Raw genomic sequence first — 25,249 nt, forward strand, 5'->3', positions numbered from 1 at the left:
AGGATGGAAACTGGAGGCATGAAGGTAGGCATAGCGGTCGGTAGGTTTTCGATATAGGGTGGTGTTAATGTGACCATCAGTTATTTGCACCGTGGTGTCTAGAAAGAGGACCTCCTGTGTAGATTGGTCCAGGCTGAGGTTGATGGTGGGGTGGAAGCACTTGTGTCATGAATCTGACTCATGGAAAGACAAAAAAGGTCATTTCTCATTTAAAAAATCAGGGTGTTTATTCTGAGTCCTTCTGATTTGGACATCTTGGCTAAATGATTTACAGTTACCGTAACGTCTAACTACTATATCCACAATTTGCCTAAGAAGAACTCCTGATCCAACAAAAGTATCTTTCAATTTGGTTATAGCTGTCCCTTTTATCTGGCTTAACTATAGTAAGCACAACGATTACCTGAAACTGAACAATTAAACTGGATTAGTGTAGTTGGTTTTAACCTGGCCAAAACTGAATTTGATCCTGATTCAACAAATAAAAGGCTTAATCATAGAGCTCTGTTCTTTTTCATGTAGGTGCGATTGTGCAGAAATTTATTTTATATATACATAATCATAACTGATAAGACATAGATGGGAGAAAGCACAGAACTGAGAGAGACATTTTATGAGCTCACATCTAACAAAATATATAGGCAGTAGAATCAAGAGTTTCATCTGTCATCTTAATGTGCCAAACAGCTTGGTTATTTTTCCTGCTGGTCACTATACCTTACTAATAACCTAGGATATATTTGAATCTTGGATTCATGCTTCACTTGGGTTTATTTCTTTCTGCTAATTGCCGCTAAAATGCATTATGTTACAGAATGCTGTTAACTTTCAAATGTTTCATTCGTCTAAATCAGAGTTTAAAAGGCATTGAGGAAACATCAATCAATCAATCATATCTGTTATGCCAACCTATTCTTTGTGGGAAAAGTTTCTACCAGATATTCCTTTAATTTATCCTTCACATTCTGTCCATTTAGCTCCAAATCAGATACCTTCTAGCACATTGCTCACTTTCTATGAAGCTCTTCTCTGGCACAACATATATTGACTATTTAAGTGAAGTGCTAAATTCTGAAAATAATGCTGAAAATAGGAATTGACTAAATTGACTGCCAAATTATAGCAGATAAATATAAAATTCAGACTCTCAAAAAAGCTCCACACTGACAGCCTGATCGCAAACCCACTGAAGTCAATGGGAGTCTTTCCATTGACTTCAACGGTCTTTGGATCATACACAGAGGCTCCAACCCTTGAAGTACAGATATAACTTTACTAACACGAGTAGTCCCAGTGACGTCAGGGGACTAGTAACATGTAGAGTTATGTACACCTGGATCAGGATCCTCAGCATAGCACCAATGGAGCTATGCTGACTTACACTAGCCAAAGATCTGGCCTGTTTGCAGGATCAGATCTTTATAGCCATAAACCAACTGAAGCTGTGGGTACTCAGTAGTTCTTAGAACTGGCAGCACTTTAGGGCCCAAGCCTTTACTTAAGTGCATAAAGTTACTCATGTGCTTAAACTTTGCAGAATGGGCCATTAGTCATGAACCGTCAAAGAAGAAGAAACACCGGAAATTCAGAATGATTCAAATAGTTAATCTACTTCAATGTTACCAATTTGTGGTTAATTATTCTTAACACCAAGATTAATATAAACACAAGAAACAAACATCTGTCCAGACCTATGAACATTTTCCACTAGCAAAATTACTGAATTATAAAAGAAAAATAAATCCCTTTATGTACATAAAATTAGCACCAAATTACTATTCACCTGCAGTTCATACAAGATTCTTAGCGGAGAGCATCATCTTAATTAATAAATGATAAAATCCTTAATAGAGTTTTTGCTTCAAATCACCATAATGGAACAGAAATATTTTATTTATATTTCAAATTACATCAAAAAATGCACTGAAAAGAAGCAAGTCATTCACAGATAGGTTCACCTTTCCATCTAAAGACACTTTACCCAAAATTTAGATTTTAATTGATCTAGATGAGATTGTACTCCACTGAAACCGGGGGGATAATAAGACACTTGAATTGCCTTGATCATCTTTGGGGATTTTGTACCTCATATACAACAAAGCGAGGAAGTGCATTTCTTAATGGCTGCTGAGCTTTACACATAAGTTTGGTGCTTTATTCTCCGTGGGGTATGGCACTATGCATGCAGCAGATTGTACTTTGACAGATGCAGCTGTATCATAAAAAGGCCCTCAACATTATTAGCACTGGTAGTTCATATATATCCATGAGCTCTAGGATTTCATAAATGAACAATTAAAATGTTCTTTAGAGTAAAAAATGCCCCCAAGTCACTTACCTCCCCTAAGCCAGTCTGCAGAATCTTCAGCCCAGTAGCTTTTTCAAGCTTGTATTTGTTGACATCTGTTAGAAAAATTAAGATACAGAGAGTTAAGGAAAAGCTGGGACTTTGATGAGTCTGCAGCATTCACTATATAATCAAGCTTTTTTCTCCCTTCCCAACAAATTCAATAGAATTCCTGTTTATCTTATTTATTTGTGGTATATGTTTCACTCATAGCAACACTATTATTGAGCCTTTGTGTCATTAATCTTTCATTATTATCTAAAAGAGAAAGAGCAAAACCAGATGTGTTTACTTCAATATACTACACCTCCTTTAGTTTCAGAGTGATGGAAGGGCACAATATAAATAAATCATACTCAACTCTACAATGGGGATGGAACTAAATTAAATTGAGCCTGGACCAATCAAATCTTTGGAATCCACCCACTCCAAAAAAGACATTCAAGGATGTCACATGAGGCGAATTCAATCTTGTCTTTTTAAACACACTTCCTTCTAGCCCCTTTGCCCAAGACAGACTTTTTCCCCTAGTTCAGCCCCTTCCCTTATGATAAATTCTTGACTTCCCTTTCCTGTCACATCAGAAGGCCCTAATCTTCTCCTGGTCCCAAAACACCCCTGTAATTGTGAGCAATATTTTATTACTACAATATTTATATCGCACAGGTGTGAATAACTTTATAACAAATTACCCCTGCTTTGCAGATAAGGTAACTCACTAAATTGTCCCACAATCTGTGAACCTCCCCTTTAAATGAACTAAGCCAGTATTTAACTTAGATTTTCCCATTTAACACTTTCCAAACAGCAGGCATTGAAAATAAACAAACAAAAAAAATCAAGGACAAAACCAAATAAGTCACTGAAGCAAATCAAATAAGTCTGTCTCAGTATAGTAAACCCAGATAGACATAATGAAGGGAGTATCTAAAACAGTCACCCCTTTCAGAAAAGAACATTTACGTGCTGTAGTTACAAAGTACGGCATTACAGCAGACTATTTTCACGGGCAATGTTTAGTGACTTTATTCGTTCAGGGCCAGATCCAAAGTGCAAGTCAGATGAGACTCCCGCTGATTTCAGTGGCCTTGAATCAGGCCTTTAGAGCTCATCTTCGTTTCCTGTGTATGCATCATTTCTATTGATTCCAGTAGCCGTTGTTTGTGTCCAAGGAATGAAGAATTAAGTCTTCAGCTAATTCCAGTTAAGAACATGTGGTGAAATCCTGATCCTACTGAAATCAGTGGGAGTTTTGCCATTGACTTCAACAAGGTCAGGACTTTATTCATAGATTAAAATAGAGAGGAGATCTAGGTCCATCTTTTGGATGTACATAACTATTGGCTTTATTTTTTATATAGGGTACCTCCCAAGGTGATGGTCCCAGTTAAAATCCCTATCTAGAAAAGCACTTAAATACACTATTTGCCGGACTGGGACCTAAAATGCAAAAAAATTAAATACATTAGATTAAATATTGCTGTTTACTGTTTAATGCTTTACGTATTCAAAATGCTGTAGCCACATTAATATGTTTACCCTCACCATGCCAGAGGGAGTTAGTTAAGCAAATATTGTTATCTCTACTTTCCCCAGAGGGAAACTTGAGGCAGAGACAGGCAGGGACTTGCCCACTGCTGTGCAGAGGATCAGTGCTTGAGCCACATTTAGGATTTTAGACTTTTTAAGCCTGATTTTCAAACTGCAGGCCTGCGCACATTGATATGCTTGCCACTAAGGTATTTCCATATGCACATGGACAGGTAAGTGGTCACCTAGCATGTGTTTGCAGTCATACTTGAAACATCACATTAGCAATGCAGTTTTGCAAATATATATGTAGGGTGAGGAACTGCTTGAGGGGGACGGGAATTTGAGTTTTTGACTTGCTGGGTTTGTGGGTAGTCAGTTATATTGAACTGAACTGCTACACAGTAGTTACATTTGGGTATTAATTTTCTTGTAGCCTTGAGTTATTTCAAGGGTGCCTACGGTTTATTGTATAAATCTAAATAAATCACTTAATCAATCATTGTAATCAACCTTCAATTTCCAGCCTTGTGTTCGTTCTCCTGCACCATGCTGCCTCCCACCTACACATTCATTTATAGCATGCGCATTCAAAGCATTTTTATGCCAAATACAATAATTGAGAAGAAGCTTTATAAAAACAGAAAACTCCACAGGCTGAGTCGGAGAAACATAACGTCTAGCAGTATGCTTTGTAGTTTACTGTTTGTACATGATAAATAAGACGACACAATATAGCAGAAACCAAGTAAATGCAGTACATGTGAAAACAAAACAAAACAAAAAAATCTCACATGGTTCTGTATGGCCTCTACACTTAATAAGAAAATGTTGGGCCTGCTGTATTTATTACAATGGATTCAGCCAGGAGGTAATTTAGTGATTTTTGTTATCTTCTTCCACAGCCTCACTATCACTGAAATTATTTTACTTTAAATAAAGCATACTTAAAAAACACCTTTACAGCATAACTGCCTGTTGATATAGGCCAAAACACAAAGAATAGCTCTGATGTTATCGCCATTCAACTCAATAACCCCTGCCAAAACTGAAACCTACTAGAGTTGCCAGGTGTCCAGTTTTCAACTGGAACACCTGGTCAAAAAGGGACTCTCTCCAGCCTGATGAAAATGAGCAAGTGAGTGAGGCTGAGGGAGAGTGAGGGAGAGGGGGAGGGGCCTCAGAGAAGGGGCGGAGCAAGAGTGTTCAGTTTTGTTTAGTTAGAAAACTAGCAACCCTTGAAAGTCCTGATTAAATCTCATCTTGAAAGTTGCCAAACTCAGGCTTTGACAGAATGCAGGAGAGGGCCCTCAGCAGAACCTCCTGATGTTCAGTTCTCGACACTTATAGGAGTGACTTCAATCCAGCTGACTTCAAATCCTACAGTGGGGCACAAAAGGAGAGGTAGTCTTGGAAACAGAGGGGCCCCAGGCTATCTAGTGTGTTATAGATTATCTATAACATCTTGATTTGAACCTAGAAGTGAACAGGAAGCTAGTGCAAAGTTTGGAAACTAGGTATTATATGCTCAGTATGCATGAACCCACATCAACAATGGGTTTTCCAATGGCTAAAAATCAAGGTGCTCTTTAAGTTTAATTTTCCCATGCCTAAATTTTTAGACACACGATTATCTATTTCTTAGGAGTTTAGCAACCAAATGCCCCCTCCCCCGCAAAAAATCCCTTGGAGTTGTGAATGTAAACTGCATTTGTCCATGCCATCAGATAGAAAGATACCTAAATCCTCATCCTGCAGCCTTTATGCACCCATGAAAGTTCATCAGAATTTTGGGTACACAAATAATTCAGAATCAAGCCTTTAAAGCAATCTGAATTCAGAAGAGCTTTTGAATGACCAAAACCTTGGGTTTATGAGAATTCACACTACAATTAACCTAAGAAAATAGTGAATTTACCTTTTACACACACATACACACACACACACACACGTAAAAAGGTAATGCTCAATTATAGTTGGTGTTTATTAAAACATTTTTAATATGAAAAGTATTGTGTAGGTTCTAAGCATATTACAATATTTGCAAAGTTGTTCTTGTTTTATTATTTATATTCCTCAATATTTTTAAAAATTCAGGCCAACGTTTTCAGATATAAACACCTAAAGTTTGGTGCCATATTTAGGCACCTAAATAAAAGTGACTTGATTTTCAGAGCTGTTGACAAATTCCACTGAAGTCAGTGGCAGCTGCTGAGCTTGCCGCCCCACTGAAGAAATCCGACCACTTATTTAAATGCCAAAATATGTATTTTGGTACCTAATTTTAGGTATGCAAGTTTGAAAATGTTGGCCCTTAGATGTGTAAATGTTTAACCAAAATTTTTAAACACAGAGGACAGGGCATCTGAAAACAGGGATGGAAAACTGAGCCCAGATATTTCAAAGCACATTGAGAATCCTTTGAAAATCTGACACTTGACATTTTAGAAGCATTAAATGACATCTAAAATCAGCACAATCTAACTTTTCTTTTATTTCCATGTTATATACGTATTGGTAGATATTTATTTTTGTAATTTTCTTTTTTAAAAAGGAAAGAAATAGCTACAGCCAACGCCCTATATTTCACATTCTAATGATGTTATTTTTATGGCCAATTTTTAAAATTCCTAAAATTGTAACAGAGGTGTGACACACTCATCAATAGAAAGGTACGAGTGGAAACTGCTATAAAAAAAGTCAGTGAGCAAGCTATAAATCCCTTTTTTAATCTTCTACTGAGACAAAAAGGGTTTCCAAACACAAAAAAGAAGTCCTTTAAAATTAAATTCACTAGATGAAGGATATGCAAATTACCTGAAGAAGCGGAACCCTATAATGTTCTCAAAATTCTGCAATAGCCTATTTAATTAGTATTTTAATTTATCAGAATAATTCTTTGCACTTGACAATTTATGCAGTATTCCATATAATTAAGTACGTAGCTACAGTGGAATAATTTTGCCTACTTTCTATATACTGGTTATTTTAACCTGAAAAAATCTGTGCAAGTCTCTTCTCTGATCTAAATTACAATGGGGACAACTTAATGGCTTTGCTCTATTAGAGAGCACAATGAGAGTGTTACTGAGTGTTTAAAGGTAGAGATTGTCACTGTTTCTAGACCTTGGTAACCTGAAGGGAAGTCTGATGCACTTTGAACAGTATAATTTATTCCTCTTAGTATAGGTCATCTCTCACCGATACAGTCAGGAATTCTTCAGTGGCAAACATATTTTATAGTTTATCATAGGCATGGCCAGCCTTAGATTCTACGGGAGTGTATGAGATGTAAGCTATGTAGGTCTCCGTAATTTGCATAGCACATTTGTGATGGGGAGGAGTTGGGAGGTAGATGGTTCAGGTATACTTACTACATAGGACATACAGTGAGTCTTAGCAAGTAGCGTGTCACCGACATGGCCAAAGCACTTTCTGGTTCTCCCACTATGTCCCTGGGAACGGAATTTTTGTGAGGGAAGCAGATCCATAGGGATATTCCCCTGCATCATTCCTTTGAGTGGGCCACCGTCTGTCCCTTTCCCAAGGAAAACAGCATTGCTAAATCTGACAGGGGATCTGTGGGAGGTGAGGGCCACCCATACAGAGCCCCTGAAGTGACTTTGGCATCCAGCACCTCATTCCCAGCAGCATCTTGGCAACATAGTTTCAGTGGCACCGCACTCTGGTGTCTCCTTGGGAAGGAGAAAGGAAAGGAAGGAAGGAGGATCCACACAAAGGGATACAGCCTAGGACTGCTTTCACTTTTCAGGAGACGTTCACTGGCTGCAAGGGAAGAACACGTGCACCCATCTGAGCCAGCCCCATCCCCTCCTGCCCCATCTCTACTCCTTTCCTTGTATGCCCAGCTTGGACCCAGGCTGTGTAGAAAGCTCTTCACAGGGCCTAGGACTGGAGAGGACAATGTTGTTGGAGCACACAAGCCTCCTTTTGAAGCATCTGTGGAAAACCCCTCCATCCACATATCACAACCTGGCCCCATGAAATGAGAGCCTGAGAATGTATTTATTTTCATTTTGCCAGATAAGTCCAAGCAGGTGTCTGTAGTGTTGCTTAGTCACACCCCCTGCCCAACAGTGTTTCATTATAAACAGTGTTTCCAGGGGAATCATATTATAATATGTGGGCATCTCCCCACCTGTCAAAAAGAATTAAAAGATTCTCAGAGGTAGCCTGCTTTAGCACAGGAGATGTATTTACTAAGACTGCAGTGGCATTCACACCATTTAGTCTAGAAGAAAAAAGGGACAGAGGAAAAAAATCCTTGACATTTCAGCTCCCTCTGGGCCTTTACTTCCCAGAAGAAGCTGATATGTTAGGGGTTTATTTCTCTCTTTTTCCTCTGCTGGACTAAATAATGCTTGGCATTTATATGGTACCATTCCTTTCATCTGAGGATCTGAAAGTGCTTTACAAATATTAAGCAATCCTCACAACATCCCTGTGGTACACGTTGTCTGGATAAATCTTGTTTGCATTGTAAAAGCCAGTAATCCTGTGACTGAAATCAATGGGGCTATTCAAGTGAGTAAAACGGCAGAATTGAGTTCATTATTCTGAATGTACATATGGGTAACTGAGGCACACAGCGGTTTCAGGGTCTGATCCAAATCTCATTAAGTAAACAGATTCCTTTTGACTTCAGTGAATTTTGGATCAGGTCCTTAGACAGCACAATAGCAAGTGATACACAGAATGATATATACACAGTTAGAGCTAGGTGTTCTCACAAGTGTCTGTACAGATTGATAATTTGCTTGTGCGTGCAATTCAAGGTTGGATTCATTCTGCTTTGTTTAAGATCTATATATGGTACCTACCAGAGCACCCTCTGCCAACCCACTATTCTAATAGCTTCTATGTACTGAGGTCTTTCCCCCTAAATCTGAACATTTCCCTGGACCCTAAATGAGGGCATTCTCAGGAATTCATTCCCTGTTGCTATTTGACAAAGCTGAAATTTGTTGTCATATAGCACAAGGTGCTTTTTCCTCTGGCTTTTGCCTGGGTGGGTTACCCTGGTGGAGCTGTGTTTCTCTTTTTTGATGGGCTAGCGAATTTTTCATTTCTTTTTTTATTTTCAATATAGTCTCTGATTTTGTGAGACCACTAACAAACTCCAAATCTTCCTTAAGACAGAACTCAAGTTATGCATAAAGCGTGATGAATAGATTTTAAGGACAGAAGAGACGCTTATAACCATCCAGTCTGACTTCCAAAATAACGCACGGGGGGTGGGGGAAAGAATGGAGGGGGCTGCCCGGCAGGCCATAGAATTTCACAGAGTGGTTCCTGCATCTTGTGAATGAGGTAGAGCTTTGAGAAATCAACTGTCACAGGAAGAACTTAAGTATTTTGATGTCTTTTCTCTAAAAAAAAAAGTCAACTTACAGTTAAGGAACAGATTTAGACCAATGAGAGGAAAAATATCTTATTAGGGTATCTACCCACTTACAGAGTTAGAGCCTTTAGGGTCCACATTTTGAAGTTTTTTTTCTACAGCATGAGGGCTAGAGACATACTTTTAATAAAAACAAATGGTGGTTTTCATGTGATTCATAAATTCATACAATTTAAGGCCAGAAAGGTCCATTATGTCATCTAGTATACCTCCTGTAAATCACGGGCTATTAAATTTCACCTGGTCACTCCTGTGGTGAGCTTGTGTTTGACTAAATCATAACTTGTTTTTGGCTAAAACGTATCTTCGAGAAAGTTGGGCTTCCTGGAGCAAACACCAAATATTGTGAGACTCCAGGAGTTTCCAGCTCTGAAACTGTCATTTTTAGATACCAAAAACGTATTTTATAGGGGTTTAAGGTTTCCTTTGAATCCTGTACGCTTAGCCTACTGTTATCTAAAGCATCTGGCTTTACATGCAAAAGCATATGAAAAATATTTTCATTAAATTATTCTAAATCTCTAAAACATTTCTTTGTGATATATGCAGTAGATACATAATACAGGAGTGTGATTTACCCTACAGGTTTTACGGAGACTCATTGTAGATTTCATCACTCATTACTAAGTGCCAAACCCAAACTCATGCTGACAAAATCTTTATTCCACACCGCAGCACCACATATTTCACATATGATATATAACACACAGATATAAATGCACACAGGCATGCATGTGTGCATGAGCACATGCACAGGGCGTTTCTAGTATAATATAAACTGGCTCAATACTACATATAGCCCAATGGGTTTATGCAGTACTACCACCAAGTTCAAATAATAAGGGAATCAATCTGGAAACAAATCTTTGGCGCACAGAAAGTGAAAATATGACATCATTCTATTAAGGGTTCTTTGGGTGAAGCCTTGCACCCTTCATCCCTTACTCTAATTCTTATTTGAAAAATACTACAAGCAAGTGGCATTCCCAGCAAGGACCATACAAAATAGATACATTCAAGATAAAGTCCAAACATACACCACTGCTGGGTTTTGGTTTCATTGGTAATTTAGCTACAACAGTAACAAACACAGGCAAAGCTTTCTTTTCAAGTGTGTCTGTTCCTCTTCTGTCCTAGCCTCTATTTCTCTTTGCCTCAGAGAATGAGAGAGAGGCTTCTCTTATGTCATCTCTGGAGCTAATAAGATGCACCTGCCACTGTTACTCAGTAGTAATTACCTTGTAATCTTCATGCAGGGTTCAAGTACCAGTCATCAGGGTGACCCAGAGGAATTCTGCATAGAGATACATGTACTTTTGAGTTTACCATCTCTTACAAACACAGCAGGCCTAGTCCATATTCATAAACCTATTTTTAATGATACTGCATATTTTATCCCACTTCCTTGCCACAAACTTGTTTGAGGTAAGGCTTAAATTCTAAGCAGCAGCTTTGTGAGTTGTACCTGGTCACTGCCAGGGTAATCTCAAGCATAGATGCTCTTTGCTTTACTGCTGTTCCAATCTTCAAACTCCAGGACGCAAATAAATAAATAAATAAATAAAAGTCACAAAATGAACATCCTTTGTGTTCCAGCTTCAAATGAAAAACAAGTGACTCAAACGGTCAGGCACAAAGCTGAAATGCTTCCTCATCCCAAAACCTAAACATTGATTTTTCAAACATGAGTCTACAAGTTACAAGCAAAAGCTGTTTTAACTCTTTGTTTTCCATCATAACTGGGTGAATAAGCGAGATCTTTCTATTCTGTTGTCTCTTGTGTAATGTCTGGCTAACTGGCAGGCAGACCTGAAATGGAAATGGTTGCATGGAAGTTAAGCCAGGTGGTAATACTAGTGATAGCCTGGTAAATATTATGCAAAATCTACTTTTCAAGTGATTTTTCATATGGTTTTAGTTAGATATTGTTTCAATCTCACTTGCATTAAATTAATTTTTATATCAACGTTTTGCGCATCCAATATGTTCGGGTGATTTTTTCCCACCACTCCTTGTTGCCTTGAGAAACTTAAAATATAGCTTGCATCTTCCACAATTTTCAGTATACACATGCTGTAAAACCTACTATAGCCAATCAAACTGACAGGAGAAAGGTGAAGTTTAATCCACTGTTGCTGCTCTTAATACAACTGGTACCTTGGCTTCTCACAGTCCTCAATACAAGACATACTACAGCCAGGGCTACAGGTCTACAATAAAGAAACTTTCCACTAGTTTCACTAAACATCTAATTAAGTTTAGTTTCATGTACACAACCCCCCGTGAGATCGGTACTAGTGCACAGGTATCTATAAAAGCAGAAATTGGCTGTAACTGAGTATCTGGAAACAGATCCCAGATATATTTTAAATCAAAAAAAGTTTTCTCCCAACCTTATATGGAATTTCCCCCCCAAATTCCCCTAATCTAAGGTGCAGGACAGATACTATTCAGTTCTGGACCAGTAAAATTCTGATATCTCAGGAACCTACAGAGCTGTCTCTTTACATTGTTAACAACTATAATCTCAGGTATGTAACTGCATGTATTTATTTATTTATTTCTATTCATTTAAAAATAATTGCTTTAGCTATCCCTTTGAAATACAAACACATTGTTATTTTTAAAAAGTTATTTTAGATTAGATAGATTAGAGGAGTTTAAATGTATTAACTATAATTTTCATCTCCCGCTGGATTCTGTTCAGTTAGACTCAATGGTGATGAATACAGTTGGCTTTGCAGATAGATGGACACAAAAAATGGTCCAATCCTCTTAAAAAAATCCTCTAAACATTGCTAAAATAGACTTTATGTAATAGACACATGGCACATATAGAATATAGGATGGTTTTATTTGAAGATTTTATAGGACTTGTTTGGGATGACCTGAATAAGTCACCATGACTTTACTACTCATGTGTAATGCCAAGTTCATTCTGTCTAACGTCTCTGAAACCAAAACATCATGTATTCTCTACGTACACACAGAGATATATAAAAAGCTTCTGTAGTTTGGGTTACATGAGTATTTACATTCTAACCATCAGTTTTCAGTTATTGCAGACAATGTCACTAATTAGGGGTAAATTTTCCAGCCATTGTCTCTGTCTGAGCAGGGTTTTATTTTTTAAAGTGTGAGCAAAACTAGTTAATTTGTTTTGGAAAAAAAGGAGAGTCAACCAACCAACCGATTTTCCCCATTATCAACATTTTCTTCCAATATCTTTTGAACACCCCAGCAGCAAAAGACTGGGAGTACAAAGCTAAAAACTGGTAAATATCCTTCTCTTGGAAAACCAATTAAGTGTTCCTGTGAAAACTCGTTTTGATTTGGCTGAGTTATGAGAATTTGAAAATTACACTTAAAGAATGTATAGAAGATTTTTAACAATTTTAATTATATTTTTAATATCAGTCATGCATGTTCTGAGCAAAGGCAGAGAGCAATGTGATGCATGTTTGGCTATTTAACTGCTTACTCAAATATATATTGAATATTTGAAGTCAATGAGAATGTTTTACAACATTTAGAGAATAATGCAGATCTGTGTAGAAATTCTTGCCTCTTTGTGTGGAGGTCATTGCATGGAATAGTGGATTATGTACCAAATTATGTATCTCTTTTCCTATCTTTTATCTTTGAAAAAAACCTACAAGAAATTTAATTGACAATTTTAAAGAAAACATTAAAGTTGCACTGTTTAGAGCTCAGAAAGTCAGGAAAATGCCATAGGTAAAGCTATACCCAATTGATTTAGTACTAGCAGGAAATGGAAAAAAAGTTGAAGAAATGTCCACCCCACCTTCAGTTCTCATCAAATTTCACTTTAATGAAAAAAAATTAATCATTTTCAATGCAGCATGCAAATTTTAATAATTATTTTGAGTCTGAAACTGGCAAAAAATACATCAGCATGAGTGTTGGGGATAACAGACAGTCTTCCAGTTGTTTCATGGGTTGCTTCTTGGATCACAGATCAAATTTAAGATTTTAATTGTAATATCTGAAGACCTACAGATATTGAATCCTAAGTAGCTTAGCATTAAACATGCTGCATTCCATATTAACCTTTTTTATTAGGAGATATGACTTGTTCCCAAGAGACCAAAAGGTAAAAGATGGTACCATCTCTGCCATTTCCAGCTATTCTAAGTGTTTGGAATACTTCATCCCCTGACCTAAAATGTACCAGGAAAACTGACATTCCATAAAATGAGCATAAGGTCACAGGGTTTGTTTGTTTGTTTTTAAAGTTTTGGCATAGCAATATAATATGCTTTAACTGTTTTTAATTTGTTTATTTTATCTATAGTTAAGATTTAAACAGATTGCTTTAACTTTGTATTTCTAGTGATTAAAATGCTACAGCGACTAGGCACTTAGCAGTAATAGCAGCTAATCAGCCTTGCAGAGTTTATCATATGTTCCAGAGCAGCTTATCTGTTTTTTGTTTTCAGTTGAATGTTTTCTGTTGATATATATTTCATTTCAATTCCTCATTATCTGTGCTGAATCACCTTTTTGGGATGTGGTGGTCTCATTCAGGGGATAAAGAATGGTCTTCTGATTAAGGCACAAGCTTGTAAATCAGAAGGCCTGTGTTCTATTCCTGGATCTGTCAAAGACTTTGTGTATGACCTTGGATAAATCACAATCTCTTATTGCCTCACCTCAAAAATGGGAACAATATTTAACTGTGTAATGTTTATTTCTGTGTTCAGTTTTAGAAGCTTCCAGAAACCAACCAGAGGAATCACAGAATAGAATCACAGAAGATTAGGGTTGGAAGAGACCTCAGGAGGTCATCTAGTCCAACCCCCTGCTCAAAGGAACACCAACACCAATTAAATCATCCCAGACAGGGGCATGGAGATTTCACCACCTCCCTAAGTAACCCATTCCAGTGCTTCACCACCCTCCTAGTGAAACAGTGTTTCCTAATATCCAACCTAGACCTCCCCAGCTGCAACTAGAGACCATTGCTCCTTGTTCTGTCGTCTGCCACCACTGAGAACAGCATAACTCCATCCTCTTTGGAACCCCCCTTCAAGTAGTTGAAGGCTGCTATCAAATCCCCCCTTATTCTTCTCTTCTGCAGACTAAACAAGCCCAGTTCCCTCAGCCTCTCTTCATAAGTCATGTGCCCCAGCCCCCTGATCATTTTCATTACCCTCCACTCGACTCTCTCCAATTTGTCCACATCCTTTCTGTGTGGAGGGGGGGTGGGCAGGAAGCATGTAGCTTCCATGTTTGTGTTCATCCAGCAAACCAGTTATTTGGAATCTGTTTGTACCAGTGTGGTTTCTTCATATTGTTTTTGTACTGCAGAAAGCCAAAGACACAATAACATCTCTCCAGGGTGTTGTAAAGCTACCACCTAAGTTCTGCCATCCTTACTCATAGGAAGTGATACCTTCCTCCTCTCAAGGATTCTCAACTTGGGTGGCGTGCTACTTTAGGTAAATTGTGACAGAACCTGGCCCTAAAATTGTAAAGCGCTTTAAGACCCTTGGATGGTGATAGTAGTAATATATATGCTGGTCTTCTCTTAATCACTTAAGCTTAGTGTTTATTCTGCTCTGTTTTCTAGTATTTGTTTGTTTGCACTGCTCTGAGACTTAGCACGTAAGAAGCTTAAAGGGTATGAATTATTCTTATTGTTTTCTAAGTGCAGACTTGAAATCTTTGCACATCTGAACTGGCAGAAGTGTGAATTCAGGGTGCACTAATTCTCTACAAGCCCAACCATTGTTATTTTTAGTAAATAAAAATAAACAAGTTATCATTTTGTTTCAGTCATTTCCTCAATATCCCATCCCCGCTGCCAATAAAACCGTGACCTCTAGGTTCATTTCTGTATCGATCCAAAACACATGTATAAGCCACCTTATTTGTTATTCATCTGCAAGTATACTTAATGTCATCTTCATGGCACAACTGGAATCAGACTGAGTTGTGAAAACATTAGTAATATTTCAGCTGACTGGTTCACTAAATCACGAACAATACAGTTAATGCACAAGGGTCACTCACTAACAAAATCTATTTGCCATGCCCGCGGAAGAAAATGAAAATATTTATTACCGACAATGACACTAGTAACAAGACTTGCAATAAAGCCTTCTGGTGAAAGTGAACATGAGTTAGGCTAGCCTGCCCATTGTTTCCCATAGCAACTAAATATTTTTCATAATCCCCCCTTAATGAAGACTTGAGAGGTTATTTTGCTAAAGTAAAAATGGATTTCTTTCAAATCAGCATTGAATGGAAAATATGTTTCAAACAAGATCAGCAAGATACTGTTCTTCGATATTACATCAGTTATCACATTGTCTATAACACTATCAGGAGCGGCGCCAGGGTTTCTGGCACCCTAGGCAGAATTTGGGGGACGGCTTTTTGTGCGCTCCCCATGGGGCGCGCGGGAGCTTCTGGTTCCGCTCCCATTGTGCCGCCAAAGAAGGACCTTCTGCCGAAATGCCGCAGGCGACAGTGGCAGTCATTGAGCTGCTCAGTTGCCTGCCGCTGTTTTCTGTGGCACGTTGGCAGAAGGTCCTTCTTTGGCGACACGACAGGAGCGGAACCGGAAGCTCCCGTGCGCCCCGTGGGGAGTGCACAAAATGCCACCCCCCGAATTCTGGTGCCCTAGGTGACCGCCTAGGGTGGCCTAATGGAAGCGCCGGCCCTGATCACTATGTTTGTCCTGCTTTAGGTGCAATATAAAAAGTGGAAGGGCAAGTGTGTATTTTTGGCCCTAACAGCCAAAGCAATGTAAGGCTGGGAAACAGAATGCTGTGTGTGAATATGGGGTGAGGGCATTTGGAAGGTGTGGGGTGGGTTAAAGCTCTACATATGTGTAGACTGAGTGTATTATACATATTATGTGTGTGAAACCGGTGGGCAGTTTCACCTGTCAGGAAATGGACATAAAGCCCCAAGTCTCAGTCCTTTTTAAGCCCTTTCCTTAGGACTCATTTACTATCTGCCAAAGAGTCACAAAAACACTATGCAAAAACAGTCAAACCTCCAGAGGTTTTCCCCAACTTTAGCCAGACAGAAGTTGAAGGCATAGTCTTCTGTCCCCACAGCCATATCCCTCCTCCCCTTTGACCCAGCTTTCCCTACCTTTTCTAGTCCACCTCAGCTAGCCATGTGACAAGCTGGGACCTGTTAACCCTTTACAAGCTGCAATGCTTCATCTTGGCAGGACTCAGAGGAAAAATCCGGTGGGTGGCGGGGATTGGAGTGGATGCAGCTTCCCTAGCCCTCCTAGAAGCAAAGGATAAACTCTCACTCTTGCCTGGCTGGTGTAGTGAAAGCTCTCCTTTTGGTTTCAATCAATTTTAGCTTGTTTATTGGCATGAATTTTGGCTGGCATCATTCCTCCTCAGTAGCTAAGCCAAATACTTTCTGTAGGACATCCCAAATGAGCAAAAAAATCTCCAAAAACTTGGCACCACAATAGTAAGAATTTATGCCACATATTTGAAAAATATTTTTTATGATAATGTATTAGGACTGTTATTTTCTGTTCCTTCAGCTGCAAACCTAAGCTGTCAAACTATACTGATCTTAGAGGAAGAAAGTAGAGTATAACTATTTCTTTAAAAAGTATCTAATGTAGATTTTATACACAAATGATTGTCATCAGGGCCGGTGCTTCCATTTAGGTGACCTAGGCAGTCGTCTAGGGCGCTAGGATTTGAGGGGGCAGCATTTTGCCACTCTCGGCTGCAATTTGGTGGCGGGGGGTCCTTCCACGCTCCGGGTCTTTGGCGGCAATTCTGTGGCGGGTCCTTCACTCGCTCCGGGACCCGCCGCCAAAGTGCCCCAAAGATTGGGGCACGGAAGGACCCCGTCGCCGCAGAATTGCTGCCACCGACCAGGAGCGCGGAAGGACCTCCGCCTAGGGCGCCAAAAACCCTGGCGCCACTCCTGATTGTCATATTTTAAAAGGGGCTATCTCAGGGCTAGAAGCAAGACTGCATATCCCAAAGGGATGCTTTGAGTCTCCCCTTTCTAGTAGAAATCTTTCACTTCAAGCCTTCCTGGGTCACAAGATTAGAATTGGTTGGAAATTGTTTGTCAAAAGTTTTCTGTCAGAAAATGCCACAAAACCAATTTTTTCATGAAATCATGTATATTTTGGAGAAATTCCATTTATAACAATTGGAAAAAAATCATAAATGCTGAAATGTCCTGTTTCATCGTTTTCAGAATGAAAAGTTTTGACTTTCTATTTTGAAGTAACTTTTTAATTTCAAAATTTACTTTTATATTAAAAACGTTTTTAAAAGGGCCAAAATCAAAATGAAACATTTATCAAAATAACATGTTTCAACTGATCCAAAATAATTTTGGGGGGGAGGAAGGGATTTTTTTTTTCCCACAAAAATGTTCAAAATTTTGGCTATTTGTCCTGATTCAGGTAGACTCTTTAAAAAAAAAAATTTTCCCCCCACAGAATGCAAATGGCCAGCTCTACCCAAGGTATCAGATCTGAAGCTGTCACTGGTCCAGAGTTGAAAACTGTTTTCTGCATTTCAGATCTCTATGTTTGGGGGGAAATTCCACATCAGAGGAGAGAAGGAGGAAATATTTCTCTGGAAGGCTGCTTTTTATAAAGTGTCTGAAATTGCAAAGAGGTTCATACTATTACAATGAGTCCTGTGAAATAGGGATCAATGTGCAGAGTGCAAGTGAGATAGTCAAAGTATATGGTTTATGCTATTTAGAACACACAAATAACCCCCACATACAGTATATGACAGATGAGATTGACACATCCATCCTCCACACACACATGCACTGTTAAAGTGTCAATAGTTACCACACATTAGTATCTGCAAAAACAGAGGGGCCCATTGCCTCCCCATGTGGGAAAGCTCATAGGAGAGGTTGAAAGGGGAAGAAAGATCAATACGTTTTCCTTGATTTGTCTCCAGTGGTTCCACCTGGGGAGGCACAGCTTGCCCTCTCGCTTGTGGAGGAGGTTGCAGAGTATGCCCAAAAATCATGTGGCACCTTGGGGGTCAGTAAGGCTATGTCTACATGCACATAGGTATTGGCAGCATGTAGGGTCTGTGTAGCTACATGCCACAGTGAAAAGCAAGCTGTGTCTGCACTGTGGTGTGTCACCACATGTGTTAATGAAAGCTCTGATGGGGGTGAAGGCAATGTGGAAAGGCTTCAGCAGCTGCCCACTGTTGGAGCCTTTCCCCACTGCCTCCCCTGCTATCAGAGCCTTTCCCTGCTGTGGGGAAAGGCTCCAGCAGCCAGACAATATGCTGCTAAAAATAGCAGAACCAATGGGGAGGCATTGCTTGGGCTGTAGAAAGCCATGTGGAGTATATACCTGGGGACATACCCACAGGGTTCAGGCGCATCTTTATTCTACTTGCCTAAGCAGTGCCTCACCGCCTACATGGCTATTTATACCCATGTGAGGGACGACTAGCCATGTACTTCTACCCTACATGCCACCATAAGAAATGTGAAGTGTAGATATACCTACTGAGACCAAGTCCCTCCATGTGGAGAAGCTGTACCCCAGCAGCCTGCCACTGCTTCCTGCCAGCATGGCTCCAAAGCAGCTGTACTGCCAGAGCTTCCATAGCAGGTAGCTATGCATGAGACCAGACTTTAAGGGGTACCCCCTCCCAACTGTGGATAGAGGGCACAGAAAGATAATACAGCTGAGTGTTTTCGCTGCAGGGAATCTCTAGGGGAATGGTTTGTGAATCTCATTATGTGCCCCTGAGAGGGAAAGGGGATGCTGCTACACAGTCACTGAGGACCCCTTTCCATTATCCAGGAGAAGGGAGATCCATGCATGCTAGGATCCCCATATTTTACTGACATCCCCCCCACATGAATCTATACATAGATCAGTGTCTATATTTTAGAAACATACACAAAGCATACTTGCACACACAAATCTTTTAAGATGGCTGCGGAGCAGAAGTATAAACAAAAATTAAGTATGAGGTATACATCTCTGCCAATTAGGATGTATATTATCATCCCTTGACCCCTTCTTAATATTTCATTTTACCACATTTCTAAAATATTTATACCATAGAGTGTGTTAAATTATAGGAGTTAAGACCATAGTATGGTTTCATTAATATTTCATCACAAATCTTTTATTATCTGGATTCCCCTGGTGTCATTCTGTTGCTGTGTAGTACACTGTGGGGATGGAGGACATTTTTAGTAGTTTTCCATTTTGCTTCTCTGAGTCTTAGCAGAACACCTTGTTCTCTTTTGTAGGCTACATTTTTTTTTCAATGATTGAATTATGATTCAGCAGCTGATTCATGTAAAATATTCTCGATTCCTTATGTATTTTTTGTTGTTGAGGGTAACTAAGCAGCAGAACAGATGAAATATATATGTAAATCCTTTACATGAATGGGTTGTGTAACTGTACAGTGGCATTTCTGAAATGGTGGTTCACCCCTACCACTGACCCCCAGCTCACAGTCTTGCTAATAGACTGGGTACCTTAACTACTTGCAGGTGAAGGATTGCTGTCCCCAGGAATAACATCTTCAAGACTCCAGTTAGCAAAGCATTTCAGCATATGCTTAAATCCATTCTAATTCAGCAAAATACTTTGTCAGATGATGAAGTTGTCATGCATACACAGGATCAGTGCTAAACCCCCATCTTTACAAAAATCTCTTGGAAGAACCCATTTGATGTGCTAGACCCCAAGTGGTCAACTCTTCCTTCAGAGCAGGCCACATGGCCTCACCACCTCTGGAGACTGAACCTCTGGGACTTCATCACACCTGCTTCATACCATGAGCGGCATTTTCAAAACAGTAGGATTTATTAGTCAAATGGAGCACAACATAGGAAGTTCTTAGGTTAGAACAGAAAAATGCAGAGTAAAGCATTGTCCTCTCTGGTCAGTTCAGCACACCAGCCAAGCTGTGATTAACTCTATTTTCAGGTTCTCTGTTGCTCTCTCTGACTTCCTTCCTTAGGCCACGCCAATTTCATCAGCAAAATGTATGTTGCTCGGGGGTATGAAAAAACATCCCTCAGAGTGACATACGTTTTGCCACCATAAGTGGTAGTATGAACAGTGCTATGTTGGTGGGAGAGCTTCTCCCACCAACATAGCTGCCGCCGCTTGTGAAAACACTTTTATTATGTTGAAAGGTGAGCTCTCTCCTGTCAGTATAGAGTGGCTACACAAGTGATCTTACAGCGGCACAGCTGTGCCGCTATAAGCTTGCTAGTGTAGACACGGCTTTAGTCAGTTGCCAGGTGAGAGAGCAACAAGCTTCTTCCGAAAGCCAACTCTTAACCCACACACCTCACATATCTCAGTCCTTTGTTCTTGAGCTGGGGTCTCTGCTCACTTCCCTGCAGAGAGGCATTGAAATCCTCCTCTCTCTGGGTCACTGGTTGCTAAGTGCTAATGTCCTGGTGAGTGGACTTTTCACTGTCTTCTCAGATTTTCCATTGTTATGGGTCAGTCTCAGTCACTCCTTTTTAATGACCCTTTCAGTCTGCTGAGACACCTCGGTGAGACACACACACATGACTCTTAGCCCTTCCTGAAAGCAAACTTAGGGTATGACTTCACTACTGGCCAGATTGGTGAGCAGCGATCGATCCAGCAGGGATCGATTTATCGCATCTAGTCTAGATGTGATAAATTGATCCCTGAGCGCTCTCTCATCAACTCCTGTACTCCAGCTCGGTGAGAGGTGCAGGCAGAGTCGATGGGGGAGTGGCAGCAGTCGACTCACCGCAGTGAAGACACTGCGGTAAGTAGATCTAAGTATGTCGACTTCAGCTACATGATTCACATAGCTGAAGTTGTGTAACTTAGATCGACAACCCCCCCTCCAGTGTAGACCAGGGCGTAGGCCTTGTTTCCCCACTAGGTAGCCATGGAACTTATAGGGAAAACAGGAACACCTAGGATTTATAAAAAATATTACATTCCCACTACACACAGAAGTGCTTTGTTGGACTGGTGAACCAGGCCCCAAAGGATTGTGGAGTAAAGCAGAGCTGGATCTGAAACAGAACACTGGAACTTAGACAAATTCAAATCAGGGTCTAAAATTTGTTTTTCTGGCCTTTCTCCAGTCATGCAGCACTTTTGGGAATCGCAGTGATGGCCAAGACTATGATGTCACACAACAGGAAATACAGCTGGTTGGTTTTTCTAGGAATGACATAAAAATGGTGATCCTTAAGCAGAGTGTGAATAACTAAAGACATCTGTTGTCAAATACAGACAAAAAAGATAAAATTAAAACAAAAACTAGAAACAATAAGCAATATGCCTAAACTCTGAAAACAACAGTTTTCCCTGAAATGGCACAAATTCATTTTATAAATGGTTATATTCTGTATGGGTAGAAAATTATATCGCAGAAGTACTAGCTCATTTGTTTCCAATGTCTCTTTTAGTATAAAACGATGCAGTTTCCAACAAAGTGGTGAGACAATTACGATAATTCAGAAAAACAAAACAAATTCCTTTTCAATTTTTTATTTCAGAAGAGCCCCCAGCTCTCACTCCCTTCACTGTGCAAATCGCATCCTCATGTACAGCTACTCATGGGTTGCTGGGAAGAATCTGATGACACCACAAAAGTGCATGACTATTATTTAAGGAGCACTGACAGAAGAAGTTTAATTATTGTTTTGCTAAGCCCGTTTACTGATTACAGCTGGGTAAAACCCAACACTTTGGCCTATCCTTGTTGCAGAGTACATACTGCATGAAGGTGGTTTAATATGGTGGTAATCAGTAAACTTGATTGTGAATAAAAAGATGAAGATATTCTGATGTCAGCAGATAACAAGGCTGGTTCTGCTTTTGTGAATCACACAAAATTGTCATTTATGAACAATTTGCACCTTGTTCCAGTGTGGAATTTTGCCAAGTTCCATTGAAAAATAAATCCAAATAACCAAGGGGATATATTATGTGCTAGGTGTATGTTAGAAGGTAAGGTGGGGCCATACAGCAGAATGGTTGACTCAGAATTACCTTTTAAGTAATTTTCTGACTTAGGAGGAATTCTTCCTGCCAGTGCTTACCAGCTCCACCACTCTCAAAGAGATGGCAGCATACTCTCCTCTCCTTCCGGTGAGGAGGGAGCAGGAACTATGTCCCCCAGTAGGATACAGGCCAGCCCCTGTGCAAAAGTGGGTAGGGAAGCTCATTGCAGTCTCAACTGCCACATACTTGGTGGCACATGTGCATATTCTTGCTAAAATCTGGCCTTTTCTTCGCTTGTGGAAATGGGACACTCACCTTAGACAAAAACTGAAGATTTTAGCCAGAAAGGGAGGAAGATTTTGCATTCACTAGTAAAGGTGGCAAACCCCTGTGCCTAATCTGCAGTGCATCACTCTCTTACTACAAAGTGAGCAACTTGCAATGTCTCTACGAAGCAAATCACAGTAACTTTTAGTCTAAGTATTTTCCTGAATCAGTCAACATACACTACTTTCTGCATTCAGTAAGGAAGCTAGTTTTGCTATGGCATGGAATATCGCTTGTGCTAAATGTCCATAATGTGATGGAGAATTTGTTAACAAGACTATTGCAGAAGTGGTTGCAATTTTAGATCCAAGGAACACAAAACTTCAAGAACTAATACAGCAAATTCCAATTTCGTACCACACTACTGAGAGGCAGATCTCCCAGATTAGTGCTGATGTTGCAAGCAACATGCAAAATGATCTAAAGAGTTCTCTAGCATTCAGCCTAGCTGTCGGTGAATCCACAGATATTCAAGATAAACCACATCTAGCAATATTTGTTTGCTATGTTTCTGCAGATGAAATGGTGAAAGAAGAAATGTTGGACTTAGTGGCACTAAAAGAAACAACTCACGGTATTAACATAAAGAACGCACTTGACAAAGCATTGACAAAAGCCGATGTACCACTGGATAAATTTGTCAGTGTTGCAATGGATGAAGCACCTGCAATGGTGGGGAAAAAAGTAGGCCTTATCATACTCTTGAAAAGCGATCCCAAATTTCCAGAGTTTCTCCTTGTTCATTGCATCATCCATCATGAACATCTCACAGGCAGATACTTCAAGTATGAAAATGTTACGAAAATAGTCCTAAAATTGTCAATTTCATCCGCTCGAATGGGAAGACTCGACAGTTAAAAAATTTCATTTAAGAGCTGGATCTTCAAAACAAACCAAACAACATCTCTTTCTACTGTATTGTGAGGTGGTTATCAACCAGCAATGTCTTAAATAGGTTTGTGTAACTGTTAGAGCCTATCATTTCTTTCCTTGAAGAAAAGGAAAAGTCCTGTCCACAGCAGGAGATAGGCCTTTGGGCTATGAGTTCTGTGCTGTGCCATGCCCCACTTTCAGTTTGAAGATGTCATTTTCATCTACAAATGTTCACTTTGAAGATGTCATTGTCATCCACTTAGGGTTAACATTTAAATCTAAAACTATTCAAATGCAACTTCTGAACAGTAAACCCCGCCGGTAGTGTGCAGCATACAGCGAGATCACAACACATGAGGTCTGCCCAGCACTACAGTTACGCAATTTCCTGTTATAATGAGCATGTGCAGCTGAAGCGCAGCCTAGGTGTCACCTGCAGGGCTGAAATCCCAAGCAGCAACACCCCCACCCCGGCAGGGCTGAAGCCGTGAGCTCCAGCTCACCCTGCTGCAGGATGAAACCCTGAGCCTCCACATCCCCCGCCCCGCAGGACTGAAATTGTGAGCGCCAGCTTACCCCCGGTGGGCTGAAATCTCGAACCTCAGTGCCCCCTGCAGGGCTGAATCTGTCATCGCTGGCTCACCCCACTGCGGGGTGAAGCCCTGAGTTCTCCCCCGCACCCCGCAGGGCTGGAGCTGCAAGCACTACAGGGTGAAGCTACAAATGCCAGCTTATCCTCCCACACAAGGTGAAGCCCCAATCTCTGCAAGCCACATCTGACCTGTCAAAGAGCTGTGGTTTGGCCATGCCTGGTATTTAATAAGGGTATGTCTACACTACAAGCTTAACATAGGTCAATTTACAGCCACTGCAGTAATACTGTGATGGTTCACATTCAAACTTCCCTCCTTCTGTCAGTGACACACATCCTCACCAGGAACACTTCCACCAACTTGAGAGGGCCCATGTGGGAGGCTGAGAGCCTGGGCTGTTAGCTCCTTGCCGCTCCCTGCCAAGCACCTGGCTGCCCCTTTGCTCTCGCCTTCCTGCTCCCCGCAGGGAACCCAGCTGCTCCCTGGGCTCTCACCTCCCTGCTGGGAGTGAGCCAGCTGCCTGGCATCCCAGCAGGGAGCGGGGAGCCTGGGGAGTGGCCCAGCTAGGAGTGGGGAACCAGGAGTAGCCTTATGTCGACCTAACTATGTAGTGTAGACTAGGGCTAAGTTAAAGTGTATTAAAAGATTGCACACACATCGGAATAACATTGTAAGAACAGTTAAGAACTAGAAAGAATCAAAGTCTATTAATAATTTTATAATTATTCAGTATTTACCTTATCGCATCGATGACAGTACTGCATACATCTCGTTCCTTCATATTGTAGAATTATTACAGGTGAAATTTTACATCCACTTCACCTCCTTTTTTTTTTTACAGTTTAATACCACCTTGGGCCTTATTTTTCACATTATTTCAGGAACAGCAGTGTTAATGTTAAAGAAAGAGAATGTTTGGATAAAGCCTTACACAGCTGAAGAGAAATGCACTCAGACTAACTAAATATGTTTTTTATGCACAGTTTGAACTCCAGTTGTTCAAAGTGAAGTGTTCCTTTGGTGTGGAACATGAAGTACTTTGGATAGAAGAGCAGAGCAGCATCAAAGGAGGACCAACCATCTGATGCCACAAAATGACGTATTGATTTCATATTCTGAAAGGCTTCCTTTACCTTGAATATTTAGCAGATTCAGTGAAAGATTTTGCTGATGAC

At 40.1% G+C, this 25,249-nt stretch overlaps 1 protein-coding gene across 3 annotated transcripts in view; it reads right to left on the minus strand.

Moving 5' to 3' along the window:
• PTPRN2 (protein tyrosine phosphatase receptor type N2) overlaps positions 1-25,249 on the minus strand; it is a 1,143,575-nt gene that overhangs the window by 359,223 nt on the left and 759,103 nt on the right. For all 3 annotated transcript variants that reach the window (XM_075062204.1, XM_075062202.1, XM_075062203.1), the window contains one exon: positions 2,339-2,403. In XM_075062204.1, coding sequence (XP_074918305.1) covers positions 2,339-2,403 — 65 coding nt within the window. The remainder of the gene's footprint in view (positions 1-2,338; positions 2,404-25,249) is intronic.

The sequence above is a fragment of the Chelonoidis abingdonii genome, chromosome 2 (assembly GCF_003597395.2).
Source record: "Chelonoidis abingdonii isolate Lonesome George chromosome 2, CheloAbing_2.0, whole genome shotgun sequence".
NCBI classification, from domain to species: Eukaryota; Metazoa; Chordata; order Testudines; family Testudinidae; genus Chelonoidis; species Chelonoidis abingdonii.